The 19,393-nt window shown below is 36.2% G+C and overlaps 1 protein-coding gene across 1 annotated transcript; it reads right to left on the bottom strand.

Annotated features, from left to right (window-relative positions):
• Nucleotides 1-4,244: 4,244 nt before the first annotated feature.
• LOC145784561 (somatostatin receptor type 2-like) lies at nt 4,245-15,090 on the bottom strand. Its single transcript, XM_082596407.1, has 10 exons — nt 14,951-15,090; nt 14,448-14,525; nt 13,330-13,471; nt 12,848-13,010; nt 11,987-12,168; nt 9,647-9,745; nt 9,128-9,359; nt 8,204-8,413; nt 6,468-6,580; nt 4,245-5,316 (listed from the first exon to the last, which is right to left on the bottom strand). Exons 2-10 carry the CDS (start codon nt 14,479-14,481, stop codon nt 5,112-5,114), a joined length of 1,380 nt encoding a protein of 459 aa, XP_082452533.1. The 5' UTR covers nt 14,482-14,525; nt 14,951-15,090; the 3' UTR covers nt 4,245-5,111.
• Between the last annotated feature and the right edge of the window lie 4,303 nt (nt 15,091-19,393).

Here is a 19,393-nt window from a genome sequence, read left to right as displayed (position 1 = left end):
GGAGAGAAAAGTACCATCAAAGACCATATCATGAAGTGTTCTTTTTGCTCTGATCGAAAATTATCTGCCGACTTATTTAAAATTTTACGCAAAGGTAAATCCCAAATTGACACCAAAATTTAGGAAGCACTGTTAACACATTGACTGCCAAGCCTATTTTCCAAAAATAGCGCCACAGGCCTGAAAAAAATAATGCATTGCGTTTTGCATATAGCGTCACCCATATATGGGTGACGCGGCCTGAATGAAACATAGGCCGTCACCCATACATGGGTGACGAGGCAGTCAACGCTATAACTCAAATTTAAACAAACAATTATTAGCTGGAGGCGCGTCCATTCTCTTAAATATTTACTTGATGTGTCAAGTTCCCTGTGGTCCAAATTTTTTAGTAGTTATTTATGTAGTCAATGGCGTAGCAAAGGGGGGGTTTTGGGGGTTTCAATCCCCCCTTTGGCACGCGTGTGACGTCACGAAAATGATACATTCAGTCTCTTTATGTCTCCAAAACAAAGTTTGCCTAATTTTAAACGAAACTGCATTAAAAGAGCGAGTTTTGCCAATACCAAACATTCAAATATCTCACAAGAAAATACAGACTTAGCTTTATTTCCGAAAAATGCCGAAGAAAACATGATCTTATCCTTTTGCTATGCCACCGGACAGCACCATTTTACAGAAATATTCATAACCAAATTTTCGTTGAAAATGCTCTCAGAATGCACCAAATTCAAAGTAATTTTTCAAAATTTTCTGGGGGAGGCCCTCCACCGCTGGGTGTCGTTTTGGGAGAACACGCCGACGGGCTTTGCCCGCCGGCCGTCAACCCTCCTCCCTTTTTCTGGCTACGCAACTGTATGTAGTTGCCTTTTCCTAATGGATTTTTACCTTCAAGAAGTTTAAATTCATTGCTTTTTTATAAATATTTTCAGATTTCTTATGAGGGCTTAAGTTAAACCGAAAACGTTCGACTGTTAAAACTATTTGTAAATATGTAAAATATAATATTCTTGTATCTTATTCATACCTAACCTGTGAGCAAAAGTGTATAAATGGGAAATATACAAAAACTTCATTTTTAGTGGAGGGTTTGGGGGGGCTTGAGCCCCCTTAGCCCCATGCTGGGTGCGCTACAGCTGTGGTGTATACTGATTGTTTTAATAGATCAGCTTTGGGAGTGGCATGTTACACCGTATGTTGGTAGATGGTAGAAAGCATATGGAATTGTTCCTGACTCATGTCAAATTGAAACCTTCGCATAATGTCATTTAAAATAGATATTGAGTCATTCTCTGATATATTACGAGCACCAACACAAATTTTAAAGGTAAACTGAGTCAACAGGATATCAGTATCACAAACTGAAAAATGCTGATAAGCGCATGTCTGCCTTGGGCTTTACCAAAGTAGGCTAGTAAGTTGGGTTAAAATTACGGTTAAGTTATGTTTCCTGGTTTCAAATATTTTTGCTTCGTAAATGCATTGTAAAAGTTAAAAAAAAAAATGCTCTTGAGATGTGGTGCTTCCGTAGAATGCAACGTAGGCTATTCCATGGCATGCAAAGAAGACAAATAAAGAAGTTTTACATCAAGTGAACCAAACTACAGATACAGATCTCTGTTTAAAAATATGAAAAAAGACAGTATGAATTTCTCGGTCATGTAATAGGAACGCAACAACTGAAGCATCTCTTTATAACTGGTAAAATGTTTGGAAAGCAGGCCACTGGCGAACAAAGACAATCTCATCTGAAACAATCCACAAGGCAGAAACAAGCATTTATAGAACCACTGCGCACTAAAGAATTCTTGAGTCGGCCTTGATAGAACATATCATAGCAATACTTGGTTTAATTAACTATTACTCATCCGAGGTCGTCGATGCCTGGTTCAGACAAGGCAATTAAAAAAAAAAGAGAATGCGTTGCAAACAAACAATTATATCACGAGCAAGCAACAAACAAAGACCCAACTGCACGACTTCGTTCCAAATGTATTGTCACTGAGCACCAATTATGCTTTTGTTTTTTGAAAAAATGTTTCTTTAGAAAGCATTTTGAAAAAATGTTTCTTTAAATGTGAGATGGTTAAATTTTAGTGCAGTAATTTTTACAAAAACTAATTTATGAACAATAATAATAATAACCATGCTTTTATTTGCGCCCATTGCGATCACAGATGCGATACAACAGACGACAGGAAGCAGCGAAGTGACATATAGTCTTCGAGTCAGCTGCTCCCTTTATTTTGGCTTGCCTTTAAGTGTCTTTCGCCGAGACACAGCCGCGTGCTTTGGAGCGGTGTCGAACTCACGTCCTTTCGAACGTCGCGCAGACGTTCTCACCACTCGGCTACACAGCCGAGCTGGAACGGACAGCCTAAAAAGTTACCACGGACAACTGAAGTGTCCGTAGCCCCCTAACATTGGAAACAAAAAATTAAAAAAACATTGGAAAAAATTGTTACAGAACCTGCACTCACTGACTTATTTATAAGGCGTGACTCAATCATTGCTGCAAAAGACGAAACTCAATCTTACATAACCTATCTTAGAAGTAACAGAGTATCTTAGAAGCGTTAATAGTCACCTACCACGCATCGCTTAACTCTTGGTAAGCTCACTATATGCAACAGATAAGATGACCAGCGCCATTTGTGGAGAATTGTCTTTGATGTTTTCTCACACACCTGGTCGCAACAAAATTATCGCTGCGACCCCTGGGTGCCTTTCTAATCAAATCCAACCTATCGTTTTACGTACGAAAGATCTTGAGAGAAGATTTTCAATCAGAGATAAACGTTGCTTTCTTTATGTGTAAGCAAATTTTTTTCTCTTCCCTTTGGAGAAATTTCATTAAGCTTGCAAGTAAAATTACACTTTAATTGCTGAAAAAATACCATGCACCATTAGGCTTTAATCTAAGAAAAAACAAAAAAACTCATTGGGGTAACTTTATCTTTAAAAATTTGACAAAATACTAAAAAGATTAAAAACATTGAAAATTACTCCTGACCTATTGCTGTACAGTGACGTAGCCATAAAGAAAATTTTAGAGGGGTAAAAGAAACATTGGGGGGGGGGGGGATTTTAATATTGGAAGTAAAGAGTTTGTTACTAACTTATTTATCGGCTAAAAAATGTTGAAAGATGTAAGTAAACAACTTGTAATACATTCAAACGATTTGAAAGTTGTTCGTCATTGTCGCTAAGAATATGAAGTGTTGCCGACTTTTCTACTGCAAAGTGATACTCGTGCTCAGTTAGGTTATAATTGCCAATGTTGCATTTCAGCATCTATTTTTTAAGGAATTTATTAAAGCATTTGGCAGCCCTGGTAACTTTTGGGCTGATGTAACTCATGGATTGTGACATGGGCTTGACTATAGAAGCAACAAAAAAATCAAGCAACTAAATTACTAGATTCGCCAGCAGATCTAAAAAGTGTTTTTCTGGGGGAAGAGGCACCAAAGGTCCGATGAATCAAAACTGTTAAGAAAAAATGGACAATGCAAAATTTTGGTGGCTGATAAATAAAACACAGGCAGTGTCTGCGGGTTTAGGCTACTCATAGAAATGTTTTTAAATTTTACCTAATTTTTGCCGTTTTCTACGTGTTTTGTGGTTCATTCGTTTTTTTTACGACGCTCACTTTTTTATTTGACCACAATAATCAAAGGTAGTCTACAGATTTTTGTAGAAATTGGAGTTAAAATTTTTGGTTCAATGCTGGATTTAACCTTATACTCATGCTTGAGTACCGACACAACAGAATTTTTTAATGATTAATTTTCTTAAAGAAGTTTAAGTTGTATTTATGGTACTTTTATCTATGGAAGATAAGCACTAATAAGCAGGCTATTTTTATTTTTATGATTTCCCACGTAACAGAGAAATTTCGAAAATCTATCCGACGTGTTCCTTAATTTTCCCTGTAACGAGTGTTTATTATTTGAATGACACTTGACCAGATGCCTCTGGATCCGCTACTGGCGAGATTTCTTCGCCACTTTCGCCAGCGCAGTTGACATCAGTTAAAATACAATTTAAATTGTTTGTGTGCATTATTAACCTACAATAAAATGGCACTTTTCGATGTTGAAGTCCCGTTCTCTTTTTGCAGAAGAACGCATTAAAACTGTTGTTAATATAGTCATTGTTAGTGACGAAAGTGACTCAGTTCCAACAGAATGGTAGAAAAGATTGATGTCATTTCCGTTTAGCTTCGATCCCATTTGCCACATTTTATCTTTAGATACTTAATAGTTGCGGCAAAACAATTCTGCTAGTTATTAGACTGCTGTAGCCCAGCCCAGGTAACAAAGTAACACGCTGGAAAGCAGCCTACACACTGAATCACGGAATTAGTAGCATTTGTCTTTGAAAACATACTTTTAATTTACATATTTACATTCATTTTACCGGTACAGTTTTTCTTTCTAAACTTTACATCATTTGAAACGAAACAGAGCAAAAAGTCGCCAACATTAAGTCAGCAGAAGTCGTCAGCCACAACACAACCAATACACATTGTTCACAAGAATGCAGTCGCGTAACATACGTAATTGCTTTATACGTAATATGGCTCACGGTCACGGTACAATGTAAATGCACTTCTTACAGAATATGTCAAATATCTTATTCATAAAATCATTTTTACTACAACATATTTCACTGTACAGCAGAGCTCCGCAACTGATGTGCCGTAAGAAAAGTAAATCCCAATCATACTTTCTTTGAAAAACGAATTTCAAGACGTGTGAAATAGAAACTTACTCAATTTCTAATTTCTGTAATTTTGTTTGTTTCACAGATTTTTTTGAATGAGCTAAGATAATTTTACGTTGTTTTTTTCACAGTAGCAAAGAATTTTAAATCGAATCGCATGCCTCGTTTTCAAAACAGTAATTGCAATAACTCTACCATAACAATTTTGAGTGCTATTGCCGCTGTTTCAAAAATCAAAATCAATGAAATGAAGGATTTTTACAAAAGTGATGCAGTAAAAATGTGATCTTTTCATCATGACACCAAATCAATTTCCGCTTTACGGTCACACACATGTTGTTGAAAGTAATTACGTGATTTCAATGTGTATCCTTCAACTTGTTGCTTTATGCTTCACTGACTTTGGATATAACGGCTTTGGTCACCATTGTAGAGGGATTCTGAGAACTTGAAAGATCTCTCTCATTTGAAAACTTTCCAGTTTCTCCCGATGATTTCGATCGCGTCCGATCTTTAGCTTTCCGCTTTGCTTTGCTGTTCAGAGATGTCATGGCAATCAAAGGCTTCATTGCCGGCACTGATTGCAATGATCTAAGAAAAATGCAAAAAATTAAAAACATTTGAAAAGTCGAACTTGGTTTTACGGCAGTTGCAAAATACCTGAAAAAGGTAAGAAACAAACCAGAAGATAGAAAATTATAAGTTAATAGAGGATGGGAATAGATTAATATATAGGCTACTTTGGAAAACTCCATCGAGAAGTGAGAATGCTTGCGTCTTTGCAAGACACTTAATTGATGATGTGAATAAAGAAACACACCAAAGTTGGTCACCTTGCATTGCACCATTGCACCTGTACACGACAATGAAAGAGTGCAGATTCGACGACCTTAGAGAAAGTGCAGACTCGACGACCTCTTACGCCTTCATGGCTACAGTCTTTCGCACTCTCTCATTGGATGCATTGCACACTGTACGTTTTTGTTTTATGTACGCTTCGCATCCAAACAAAAGTAAAATGACCATCCATCTATCCATCCCAAAACATACAAGAAAAGTCACAACAGAAGCTTTTTTGCTAAAGCAAAACATCTAAAATAAGAAGACATAGACCTATTGCAAAACCGAGACGGAAATATTGACACTAGGCTAGCGCATTAAATATGTATCAAGTTGTCAAAAAAAAGAAAAGAATGGAAACCAAATTGTACAATCAGATAAACTCATGAAACATTAAATTGTAAAAGCATAACAGCACAGCAGTGGTCAGGTTTCCAATATTTTGTTGTTATTTTCCAGCAGAGTTAGGAATTTTTTTTTTATTTTGATTCGATATGCCTTGAACGTAAATCGAAACTGTTTCACAGTTTAAAATTTAATTACTTAGAATTTTTGCATCGCTCGCTGAGAAAACAAAAAGCCATTGTGTTTGTAAATTTAAAAATCTCGTTAAAAATAAAAAAGCTAAACGAAGCATAAAATCAAGCTTACAATGTACATTAATTTAGATCACTGTCACGTGAAATGTGCAAAGTTTTTATTTTAACATATTTATGTGAGGCAGCATGAAATTTGACTAATATACGGAAACAAAACTTTTATCGAAGTTGAAAGTACAGAAGACATGCAATATTTTTAACCCTTCTTGTTTAACACCAATATGCTTTATTTAAAAAAAGTGACAATCGCAAATTTTAAAAAAGTTTAAGTGCTGTGACAATGATAACAATACAAATGCTTACTTGAGTTTTTGCTTCAATTCTGAGCCCATGCAGCTGTACAGAAAAGGATTTAAAACCGAGTTTAGATAAGCCAAGATTATGCTGACGGTCGTAGCAATAACGCATGAGTTACCCTGAAAAGTAACATGAGCATATTTTATTGTAACAACTTCGGAAAACTTATTCAAGTTTCCTGTAAACAAACGTTGCGTGCAAACACACAATTGCTCAGTAACTTTGCTTCCTGAAAATCACAAAGTTAAGCAAAACAAGAATGTATTCATCAAAAGTGTAGTAAACAAATCTTCTTTAGCAAAGAAAAACCTTAACTTGCAACGACGACGGAAAAGCTTTTAGAACATATTTTTGGAAACTATGTTTTTTTAAAGTTACCCCTAAGTCCTAATTCATGAAATTGATGCAAGGTCGCGGCTACTTCTCGTAATTTTGTTTTCGTTTCGAATAGACAATGAAATGAAATAGCTTTCACTTCGAAACTAAACAAACCGTAATTTGTCATTCAAAAACTTACTGAACTTATTCGAAGCGAAAACGAAACGCAAAATGTAGCCTACCTAGAAAACAGCTACTAGCGCAGTTACTAAAAGGCTTAGGCCTACTGCTTTGATGTTGATGGGCGTATATACTGTAATTGTGTGTTTTTTCGTTGTAACAGAAGCGGATTTAGAAAAACAATTATTTGTGGGAAGGAAACCAAAACTTTAGCAACGAAAATTTTTTAATCAAAATAAAAATGTAAATATTGAGATCTAAAACAGGATGACAGGGATCATGGAAAAGCCCCCCTAATAGCTTGCCCCTCTAAAACAGTTTGACAATTTTTACCTTGTTTTGATCACTTATGTTTTGTCCTCCATTTTTTTGTCTTTTTGTTGAAGACGCACACTTTGTGTTTGACTAAATTGATCCAGGGAATTGATCTACTTAAAAATCAAATTTCTTTAGAAGTTAGAGCTACAAGGATTGGCTTCCAACTTCAGTTAAGTTTCAAATCATGATTTTTTTTCTTGGTTAACAGAAGGATTTTAATAATTGCGTTTTTGATGAACTTTTTGTCTAGTTTTGTGTATAGTGTAAGATAATCGACAATTTTTACCGCAGTGTGTCCATTTCACCAGATAGGTTAGTTATAGTAAGTATGAAAAGACAGTACATTTTAGCTAATACTGCTATTGAGACAAGAGTAGGTTTAATTCAATAATTCATCATTTGAGTGAGCAATATATTTTACTTCGGAATTTTGCTATTAGTTTCTCAGTTTTGAAGAGCATAAGAACGCGTACGCCTTGTAGCCCACCCACTTTTAAAAGCACACTTTTTCCTATGCCTCTGATTAGATCAATGAAACGTGGAACAAATTTTTTATGTTTTGAAAACAGAGAAACTATGTCTTTTCTCTTTTTGGGAGGGTGGTGTGGACACGTGTCTAGGTTCCCCACTGGATCCGCTACTGAGACTACTGTTGGGTTATGGTGAATGTTTTACTTTCCAATCCCTTACCAGGACAAACTCAATACAGTGCAGTTCCAACGTTACGCTATAGCCTGATGGCCGCTGCGTACAATAGATACATCCCTATGCAGAGAGCATGACAATCTCACATGAGTAAACATAATTATGTGGGGATTTTTTTCTATTGAAGTAGTTTGAGTAGAAGATGCACTTTTCTATAAATGTATCGTTAGGCGTTTAACTGTCAATCTTCAACGCACTTTTGAAAACAAAAAAAGGCTTACATGGCTTGTCTGAATTCCTCGGATCTTAGATATATGTAATGCATGGAAAAGAATCCAACACAATGCAAATGTCATCACCAACATGGCACACATCAAAGTGATGCGTTTACGGTTATCATCACTTTTAGAAGATCCTTTTCTCGACCTCGTTACACTTTGCTTCACGCTTTTAATGTTTCGTATTATTAGTCCATAGCAGATTATCATCACCTGGTGAAAATTTAGAAATGATTTATTAAAAAATAGCCAAGTTTCAACTGATGTAGGCCTATGTATGCAATGTGCATAACAAACGAAAATTTGTGGCTCTTTCAGAATTAGGATGCATTATCTGCTTTAGATGCCCTAGTTTCAAACGTCAGAAGGGCAAGGACAACCAAGTTAATTCTTTCGACACAGAAAACTCAGAAAAATGCTGCTAACAGTGAAAAAGCTTTATAAATTTTAATGCAAGTTGCAAACACTTTTGAAATGCTTTGCATACTTTAGTTTTGATAGATGTCAGTGATGTAAAGATTAAGATATCTTTTCTAATATTTAACTAGAGTAATTTGATCATTTACAAAGAATTTAAACTTGAACTATCAAGGGAAAGCATCAACTAAGTGATCGTAGCTTCCATTTATGAAGGTCATACCACATGACAGCAGTTTATAGAAAACTGATGGAATTAACTGTCTTCATCTACTTTGTAATCAAGGCCGGATTCAGTTTTAAAGTCTTATTCAGATGCTTTAGCCATCATCGAAGACGAAGAGCAAACACCATCCTATTTGAGGCTATGGAAATATTGCAAAAAAAAAGGAAGGATTGTGACTGGTTGCTGATCTAAAATTCTAAATATAAGATAGTGGAATCCATTCAACAAAATACAAAGTGTATGTTAACATATTTGCTACAAATTTGATTCTTAAATATTCTTACCACAAACGGCACAATAAACATAGCGATAAAGTTGAACACAATAAATGCAATCCATCCAGAAGGACGATCTAAGTAGTGGCACTCTTCAGCTATTCCCTCTTCGATGAAATCTTTTTCGTCGTAAGAACCATTCCCTATTCCATATTGCTCGAAGTACTCCTCAAAATTGAATCCACTTGTTTCACTTCCATTGCCGCCGTTTCCCAAATAATAATCGCCGTTCTCCTCTTTACTATTAAAAGATCACCATGTTACAAAATTACGATGATAGAGTTACAAAACAATTAAACATGGCAAATCAAGCTCAAAAAATTGTCTGTAATGGTGTCACAATGCTAGGCCTAAATCGCATCTTGATAGGCGATAATCTACTTAAAAGTGAACTTCCAAGACTTAATGTTCTGACGTTAAAAAAAATTGAATGAAGACCACTTCTTTATTCCGTAATACAATGTTTATATAAGCTTCCAAAAAAAAATTCCATGGCTCAAATTAAAAAAAGTATAAGCAATGGTGTACTGGCAGGTTATGGTGTGATCGATCATCTCGCATTCTTCCAGTGGCGTTCCCTGATTCAAGCAATCCGCAGTGTAGTTTTTATTGTAAGGAAACATAGCTCTGCAAACGGAAAGGTTTTTAACATCATCAACTGAGGTTAACGGATGCCAATAAAGCGCATGCCATGCAGACTGGCTCATGGAAGGGTTTGAATGTTTTTGCTTTTTCGAGGTGATAGGCTATATCTGAGAGTTGAACTTTTTAGACATATATACATGTAAGTGACGTGACACTTCCAGCCAGAAGAGTAGAGTATTTTCACGGATTTTCTAAAGGGTTTGTGAAGATTGTTGATTGCAATGTTGTCTCTAAAATAAAGTCTTCGCGATGAACATATGTCGCACTCCTGCAGTAGGTTGAATAACAGTTTATGAAACGAAAATGGGGGACCTTCATAAGTCATAAAATTTTGAAAAAATATCTTAAAATTGCGCATTCTGAAAGCAGTTTTAGCCTAAATCAATAGTAAAACTCTGTCAAATGATGCTGCAACAGAGGATGAAAAGTTCATTTAAGTTACGCATGGCCACCTAAAGATACGGCCTGATTTGTCACATTTTGCAGAAATTTCCAGGTTTTTCTAACTTTGGGCGAAAGTTTAAATAAATTTTTATAAAAATTAGATTTCTATGGTTTCTTCACTGTTTTCCCCAGATGACACAATAGGTTTTAACATCCTCACATGTTGAAAAACAAAGAAAATTTTAATTCGAAGATTTTAGTCAGACTGTTAATTTTTCAATAACAGTCTGATTCAGCGTTTTTCAACTTACTTTTTCTCATTTTCTATTGCTTCTCCAAGGCAACAAAAAAGTTTTATCTCCTTAGGAAACCGCAAAAAGTAAAAACATCTCAAAAAATCTCTGTCAAGCACTTGCGATGAGTTACGTAAGATCAAAACAGCTGTAAGAGTAAAGAGTAGGCCTATAATGGTTGGCTCAATGGTAGGTTTCGCTTCAAAAATTTCAGAATTAAAATGCTTCCATCAGTTATACTGTAGTACAAAAAAATCCTCGAAAGTTAAATTGATGTGTTCAAGCGTTTTTTTTGCAGGCCGAAACGCGACGATTTGCATTCCGTTAGGTCCGCTTCAATTCATTTTTTGTTCTTTTTCGATTGAATAGGTTATGCCTCGAATGAAATTACATTGTGATATTGTTGATATGTGCATTAATTTTGAGATGCATCAAAATAGAAGCACTAGTTTATCTTGTTAAAAAACCTAAACTGCACAGTGCACAATTGTAAAACTTCTGATACAATAGTGTGCCGTGGCACATAAGCTGAGAACCATTTAAACGAATATGAGTCATGAAATCTTTTTGTTAACCCTTTTTATCGCTTCAAAGTTAACGTAGTCTACTTTCTACATTTTGTCACCTAAGGAGTTAATTTTTCGATTTAAGATAATCTAACTAGCCTACTACACCAAGGGTGAGGGATCTATTTGCTTTTGCGGGCTGCATAAGTTTTGAAATATTTATTGGCGGCGACGAATATTTTGACTTTAAATATCGCCTGGCAAGCTAATAAATATTCTAATCAAATTAAGCCCATGCGTTACCATTTTTTTAACATCTCTAGCTTATATTTCACGCTAAGTGAGATGGATAAACGTTCTCTTTAATGATGCGTATGATAACTGTTGAAAACGGCTATATACAGTATTCTTAGCAAGTAGATTTTCACATTTTCATCAGAAGAGTCGGAGCTAAACCGACTTTTCGTGAGATATATTTCACTAAAAATATTGTTCGCAACAGGGGATGCTTTTAAGCTTATTATAGGCCTACCAAATGTTGTAAATATCCAAGCCCAAATAAATGCTGTTTTTGCCGCATAGTTTAAAATTATCCATGACTAATTTCGATACGACTGAACACAGCAAAGAAAAAAGACTGTGCAAGAACGCATTAGCTTGGAATAGGCTCAATACACGAAAAAAATTCAAAAGTAACCGATGCTAAGTTCAGTACAGTTTACTTATCTATTTGCTCACTTTACGCACTTTCACCAGTCTTTTCTTCAAAGATGCCTTTTGCGCATTTTAGAACTTATCCTACTTCAATTGCCATACAAGTCAAATCAAAACGCAGTTGCTACAAATACATATGAGGTTGAGTGAACAAAAAGTCACTGAAATGTTTCGTGGCTTTGAGTTTTGACCTAAGGTGACATGATAGGCTATTTGCTCTTTTTATGATATATTGTAAAATCAGAATTCTTATGCGCGGCACATCAAATGCTCTTGTGACTGCAGGTTCCTTATCCTCGGTACTATACATTTAGCCTGGAACTTACGTGCATCGGCAGTTAGGCTCTATACCAGCAGTTGTACCATAAAGCATGATTGGTATTGAGAGAAGTATTGCAATGACCCAAACACAAGCAGTGATGATCAAAGCGCTTTTTTGCTTTCTGAAGCTTTGCAGACGATTCGAATAGTGGTGGCAAACGGCAATGTACCGATCAATGCTCATAATCTAAAGTACAGTACAATAAAAGTATCTGGTTAGTTCTATTTTTCCTGGGAGACTTTCTGAGGGAATAATTTTTCGATTGGTTTTGAATTGAAAGCTTTCATGTTAGTTTCGATTCAAAATCAAGCGGTGCTGGTTCGGCTCTCGGGGTGTGCGCTTGAGCAACGCATTTCAGGACTGCTCTCCATTCAGCGGCACAGAATAGGTCAAATAGTTCCGGGCCAACAACACTTCAACAAACAGAGACTTCACTCTGTCAATCTCGGTAACCGGCCTTACGTCAGTGGTTCAAAGCCTCCACAAGTATGCGAAACTGCCAGGAAAGTTTTGTCAGTCCAAGGATAAGAATTCAATACTAAATCAACCAAAACATTTAAAACAAATCTTTTGCTAGCATAGACGTAACGCAAAACCAATTAGAACTTAATCTTTTAAAGTGGGTGTCTCAGACCAAAGAAATGATCAACGGCTATCACCATCATCTTAACATTTGTCAAACAACCGAAAAAACAAATTCAGCTGTTTCCAAATTATCCCGTCATTTTTCATGATGTAGCATTTGATTAATCATATCTTTATGTGAAAAATACAAGGTAAAAAAAAAGTTTAAAATATCTTTTGTCCACTTCTATCAATTTAGTAAATTTTCTAAATCAACTATGAAATATCAAGCCATATTCACCATTAAGAACATGATTGATGCATAATAATTAATAAAGAGTACAGCATCCTTGGCTTTGCACAGCCAAATGGAATATATCCAAGCCTCATTCAAATCCTCTGACGCTTGGAATGGAAGACTCATAAGAAAGATAGAATCAGCAATAGCAAGTTGCATCACATACCTGTGCAAGATGAATTGTTATGTTGAAAAAACATCAAAATTTAACAAACTGCAGTAACAAATACAACAATAATGAAGTTGTTATGCATCAAATTAATTCTATGATGGTATTTTTTTTTATTTCTGAAATTGATCACGCCTTGCACAATTTATTGAAGAGACAACCCCAACATTTAAATTTAATCATTTATGTTTAATAAACCAACACTGCGTAGGCTATTTAGGACTCAAAAAATAATGCTGCAATCGCATGATCACTTTTTGAAAAAAAAAAAAATTTACTTGGGTGTAGGCCTATTCAAACAGATTGTAAACCTCACCAATGTGTTACAGATTTCTTGTATTCTTTCAACACCAAAACAAGAAAAATCACCACCATGTTTGCCAGCAGACCGAAAGTGCAGATAATAAGAAACACTATCACTCGAATGACAGATATTGTAGGCAAGCCATCATAAGCATCTGTTGAAATACACTGATTAGTCACTGGAGCTATGATTAAAATTATTGTACCGCCACACGGAATTGCGCCATTGTAGCAGATGCCAATAGCGTTGACAAGTGAGTCCAAGGGGTATTTTGGAATCGAGCCCGGCATGGTTTTAGGGGCCCGGGGGTTTGAAGCAACCTCCGCGTATTTCTTGCATATAGCCTAGTGAGACTTTCTTAAAAATGTCTTTATTTGGAGCCCGAGGATGTCATTGGTACTGGGCCCACATTATTCTCTCAATGGCCCTGTCAGATGCACCTTCGAACAATAGCATCAACAAGGAAGTCAAGAGGTTGGTCTACCTCGGCACAAGATCATCTCAGGGACCCGAAATCTTTCCAGTGGGCTTGGAAACACAGCACGGCGTATTCTTTACTGCTTTATTGTTTTCTTCAAAAATGTCTTGTTCATGGCGCCTGGGATTTTGATTGGTACCGGCCCAAAATATCATCTCAACGGTCCTCCATCCAAAAATTATACAACCCACAATGTCATATCGACTTAACATAATTGATAAATAAATTGAGAATTAGTATTGAATTCAAGCTTACTATTGCTTACTGTTTGATAGCATTTTGAACTTTTGATTGGTAGTATTTTTATGCCCTGATTTCCTTCAAAAGTAAAAACGCCGTAGTCAATAGCAAAAGGGTTTGAAAAACAGTGCACTAAAGCAAACTATATTATTGCGGTCGTTGTAAGTTTAATTCACTCAAAGTAATTTAGTAAACGATTTAAAATAATTTAAATATAAACCTTTTCGCTTCAGCATTGAATTTTTTTTATTTATAAAGCAATAAGCTACAACAAGGTGAACAGTAGTTATAATTTTTCAATTGCAACAAATAAATACTAAAACAATATGAAAATTACTAAGCTATGGCAACTGATACACACAAAACAATGGTTTTTTTCTTAACAGTTTGCAAATCCTTACGATCCTCTTACCTGTTGGGCTTGGAATTGTAGTTTCTTCATCCATGTTTTTTTAGAAATAAGCAAAATAAAACAAAAGCATCAAGCAATCTGCAATGAGATGGAATTTAAAGAAAATAAGCCTAAAGAAAGGCCGTCGTCGTATCCAGGCTTAACACCCGGTGGTTGAAGATTTAGATTAAGTGGAAGGCAAGGAAGCCAATCTTCGTGTCCACCTTCAGGCATGCCTTTAAGTGTCCTGCCAAAGACATAGCCGCATGCTCTTAAGCAGTGTCGAACCGGCGCCCTTTCGATTGCCGTCCCAGGACTCTCACCACTCGGCTATGCAGCCGACAGAAATAGACAGAAAGGCAGTGAAACCACAGGAAAAGAACGGATTAGCCTACAATAGGGTGATTTGCCTGGACTATATTTCGAATTCGATTTATACGCAACTTTTAAAAAAACATGTTTCGTTTCAATCTTGTGAGAGAAAAATTCACAAAGCATGCAAATATTTTTAGAGTTGTAATTACCAATTTAATTAGTTTCTGTTTGAGCCCGTCTTTGAGTTCACATGTCAGGATTTTTCATTTTCAAGTTTGGCAAGTTCGATAAAACTACAAGAACTACAAGAACGCACTTGTTTCAAGCTGCTTGTAGCTACTTTACAAATCCCTGTCAAACCGGTCCAATATAGGAAACACAAATTAAATGGATTTACTGACTTCAGCAGTGATGCAAATGCTATATTGTAAAGCAAACCATTCAAATACGCCTAATTAATGCATTTACCCTGCTGGGAGAAACCCTTGCCCATTTATCAGTTAAGTCCTGCCTTAACTGTAGCCTACTTGTATGCTACAATAAAATCATAAACAGGCCAGCGAAGCAGAAAAGTAAGCCATATTAAATCTGATGCTGAACAGATCAAAACTTTTTCATCTTTTAAAGCAGCAGCGGATGTAATTAAGTGAAAAAGCGAACAATGAAGCATTGTACACCGCACAACGTCTTTAGCTTCGATTATATAAATAGCCTTATGAGTTGAACTAATGTTTTGAGCATCAAAAGTGAATACAAGGAAGTTGGAAATATGAAAAAATTTCAAACAAAGACTTGCTGACTGCTTATATGACAGACTTCATCCTTCCTTGAATAGACGGAATATGTAGCAGCAGTAGCTAACAATGAACAAATGTTTCAAAATCTCCTTAGGTTTTATTAAGGTTTCGTTGAACTAACTATTGTATTTGCCATCAATGCACTCAACGCCAAATTTAATACAATAGTCAGAAGCGTTGGCGCTAAGCAAAAAGTCTTCATTCTGGCAGACGTTTTATACCGTATCTTTCTTCGTATTTACCCCATGTGTCGGAGGGCCAACGCTGTCTTGGTAATTTCTTTTACTTCTTGACCTCCGGGATTGCCGAAAAGAAAAGAGTTTTGAAAAAAATGTAATTTGAAAACATTTTGTTTCATCGTAAATTTCTTTTCTTTGTTTTTGTTTTATTTCAAGATAAGTTTCTCAGTAAAAATCTTTATTTAGTTTAAAGGCATTTTTGTGTAGTTAGAAACTAAACCAAAACACAAATGCTTCTCTGAACTGTAAAAAGTGGTATGAGTCCCTTTGAGCCTTATTCTCCAAAGGATGATCCTAGTGTTATTCAGCCTTACAAGAGTGATGTACTCAAAAGAGGAAGAAGCATCATGCCTCCTTTCAAAAATGTCTTAAACGATGACATTTTAAGTGATCTTATTTGCTTTTTAAGAGCCGCCAATGGAGTAAGTAAGAGTGAACTGAAACATGGCAAGTATATTACAAACAAAAACTGTGACACAATATCCCTAACTCATCCATGCTTAGCACACATCACAAAATTGATTTTTACCAAGGGTGCCAGATTTCTATGTTGCAGAGCTATGTTATAATGAGTTGGCCGTAAAACGAGATATTCTCCAATTTAATGTAACCATTGTTTTAAATTTTGCCTGTCATGATCTTTTTTTCAAATCGTTTGATCAACTTTATCTTTTTTCTGCTAAAATTTAAAAATAGTTTGAAGCTAATTTGAAATATGCAACAAAGTAACATAACACATTAAATTCAAATGTTTTTGAACAAACTTTCTGCCCTCGTCAAAAAATACCCCAAGTTATTTGTTTTTTGTTTAGATGTAACAGGTTATTTCCTCGCGAGGGCAGAAAGTTTTGGAAAAACCATTCGAATTTAATGTGTTATTTTACTTGTTAGTTTATTGTATTGTTTTTTGAGTGATGTTGTCCAATCCAATTTAGTCGTTGTCTGTCATCTCTCTGTGGTATTGCAAAATTACTTTTCTTTCAAAGCTATCCAAATATATTTGTTTTTATTTCCAAATAGGCTACGTTTTGTGCTGCTTTTAATCGAGAATAAATTTCAGCAAAATACCGCAGGCCTATTGTTTTCCCGTTAGCACCAAGAATCACATGGCACTGCATTGCCCTTTCTCTTTTTATAAGCATTTACAACATAGAATACAAATAACGAGATTAAAATTTTACGAATAAAAACAAATGTTTCTTGCGACATACAATAACTGTGTATTCCAGGTCCACAGTGAAGTATTTTTAATATATTCATGAATCAAAACGTCGATTAACATGGATTAACAAAATTTGCAATGATCATGTAAAGTGGTTAGTTTTTTGCATTAAACTGTGAGAAAATTGGCAACTCTAATTGGAATAACAAGAAAACCGAATAAGCAGAAAAGCAGTCATGCTAAAGTTGACGTAAGCAAAACGTCACAACAACTCCTGTCAATGAAAAGCGAAGCTCAGTGAAATCAAATCCGCAATGCCAGCCACCGATCACTGCAATGGAGAGGCAAATCGTGAAATGAAAGTGACCACTCTGTCCACACATAGCAAGCATTTGTCGGCTTCTAACTCCAGGAGACCACATAGCTTGATATTTTCCCTATTTTGCTCTTGATTTCACTCCAGATGCAGTTGAAATCTAGTTTGAGTACAGTTATTTTAGCTATTGTCATTGCTGTTATTTTGTAGTTAGATTGCAGGATATAAAGCTTGAAGCTTCGGTATAACCTTAATATCCTCTAATCTTAATTTCTTTAATATTTGTTTAATTTTCATTTTTGACAACTAACCTTAAGTTCGTTGTTTGCACCGACTGTATTTCATCTGTTTTACTGTAAATAAACTGTGATTGACCAATTTAGCCGAAATGTAAAAGCAGGTGATCTTATAATGCTTAGAAAGCTGTTAACCTTACAGATAGGTCACTCTCACATTGTACCCATTCGTTGCTACTAAGCAAATAAAAAACTAACTTATTTCGTTGCCTCAGAAGGCTATGGTACATCCGAGTGGTGAGAGCCCTGTTATAGTACTCGAAAGGGCGTCGCGGTTCGACGCCATTCAAGAGCATGCGGCTGTGTCGTGGCTGGACACGTAAAGCAGAGGTGTACAGGAGCCGGACTTTTGGAATATTTACGAGACGGAGTCTCGGGTTTCGGCCGGAGTCACAGTGGAGCCGGAGTCTGAAATTCTTGGCATAAACAGAAGCCGGATTGGAGCCGGGGTCTAACTTTTTTGCCAGCTGATACTTTTAGCATACAAATATTTACGCTGTTCTTCGCACAATTATTATTTTTGTGTACGCCTACTTCTATGGTTTTATTTTCCAAGCAGTAATTTTTTCTTTTAAAAATATGCCTTTTCTTCATGACAAAGGGATAGGGAAGGTAAAGTGTTATATGTGGTATGTTTATAAAAAATGTGGATTGTAGTTTATGTTTTGCGTTTGGAGTCGGATTAGAGTTTGGAGTCAATATTTTCTAAATATTTGGAGCAGGAGTGGATGTGGAGTCGCAGACTTTGGAGTAGGAGTGGAGCAAGAGTCCAGAAAACCTGACTCCGTTCACCTCTGACGTAAAGGCATGCCCGAAGCAGGACACGAAGATTGGCGTTCTTGCCTTCCCGTTTGCTTAATCCAAATCTTCAACAACTGGGCACAGATACCTTGACCATATCAATCCCAGACTTGTCCATTCGACTGACAATCCACTGATCAGATGTCGCAGCGCATGCACACGCCTCATTAACCATACCAACAACGACTTGCTAATTATAATTTTAAGCCTGTATCTAACTCCAACGGACTACCAAGCACCTTTCAATTCTTGCAACTCATTAATTTTTAACAAAAAATTAACTCGACTAATGAATGCTGTCTGAAGTAGGTTGTTTTAACTACAGTCAACCCCGCTTAATCGGACCACATCGGGACCAAGCCAAATTGGTCCGATTAAGCGGGTGGTCCCATTAAACGGGGAGAACGAATTTCGTTATTTTTTTCATCGTTTTTGAAAATAGTTTAAGCATTTTACAATTGCGGCTATAAACACAACCAAAACACCATCAATAACCAAAACACCATGAACAATCAAAACAAAGTACAGTCTCAGCTAACTTCCTCTCTGACGTTCCCGAAGGCTGGTTTTTGATTTTGTTAAGAATCTCAATTTTTTCTTTAAGTGTTCGATGTACGCGAGTTATTGCTGCCATTTTTATTCAAGCACTAAAAGCATTCATTCATTCTTCTGTACAGTACAGCATTCGGTGCTGCATCACAATTACTGCAATTCTGATAGATGACAATTAACCTTATGACGTGACAACAAGCGTTTGTTTATCTGTAGCCTACTTCACTTTAAAATGGCTTAGCGAGAACGTAGCACGTTGCCCATCAACAACTCTTGGACGCGTCACCTCGCAGAAAAATGTACAAAAAGTAAAAAACGTTAACCATAAAGGCCTATTTTAGGGCGGAGGGTGGTCCGTTTAAGCGGGGAAAATTGTACAGAAAAATGGATTTGGATTCGGGACCAGTGCAAAATGGTCCGAATAAGCGGGTGGTCCTATTAAACGTGGGCCGATTAAGCGGGGTTGACTGTATTACAAGCACAAATGAG

The sequence above is a fragment of the Aplidium turbinatum genome, chromosome 15, assembly GCF_918807975.1.
Source record: "Aplidium turbinatum chromosome 15, kaAplTurb1.1, whole genome shotgun sequence".
Taxonomy (NCBI): domain Eukaryota; kingdom Metazoa; phylum Chordata; class Ascidiacea; order Aplousobranchia; family Polyclinidae; genus Aplidium; species Aplidium turbinatum.
Note: the sequence above shows the minus strand (reverse complement) of the source record. Positions and strands in the feature narration are given on the sequence as shown.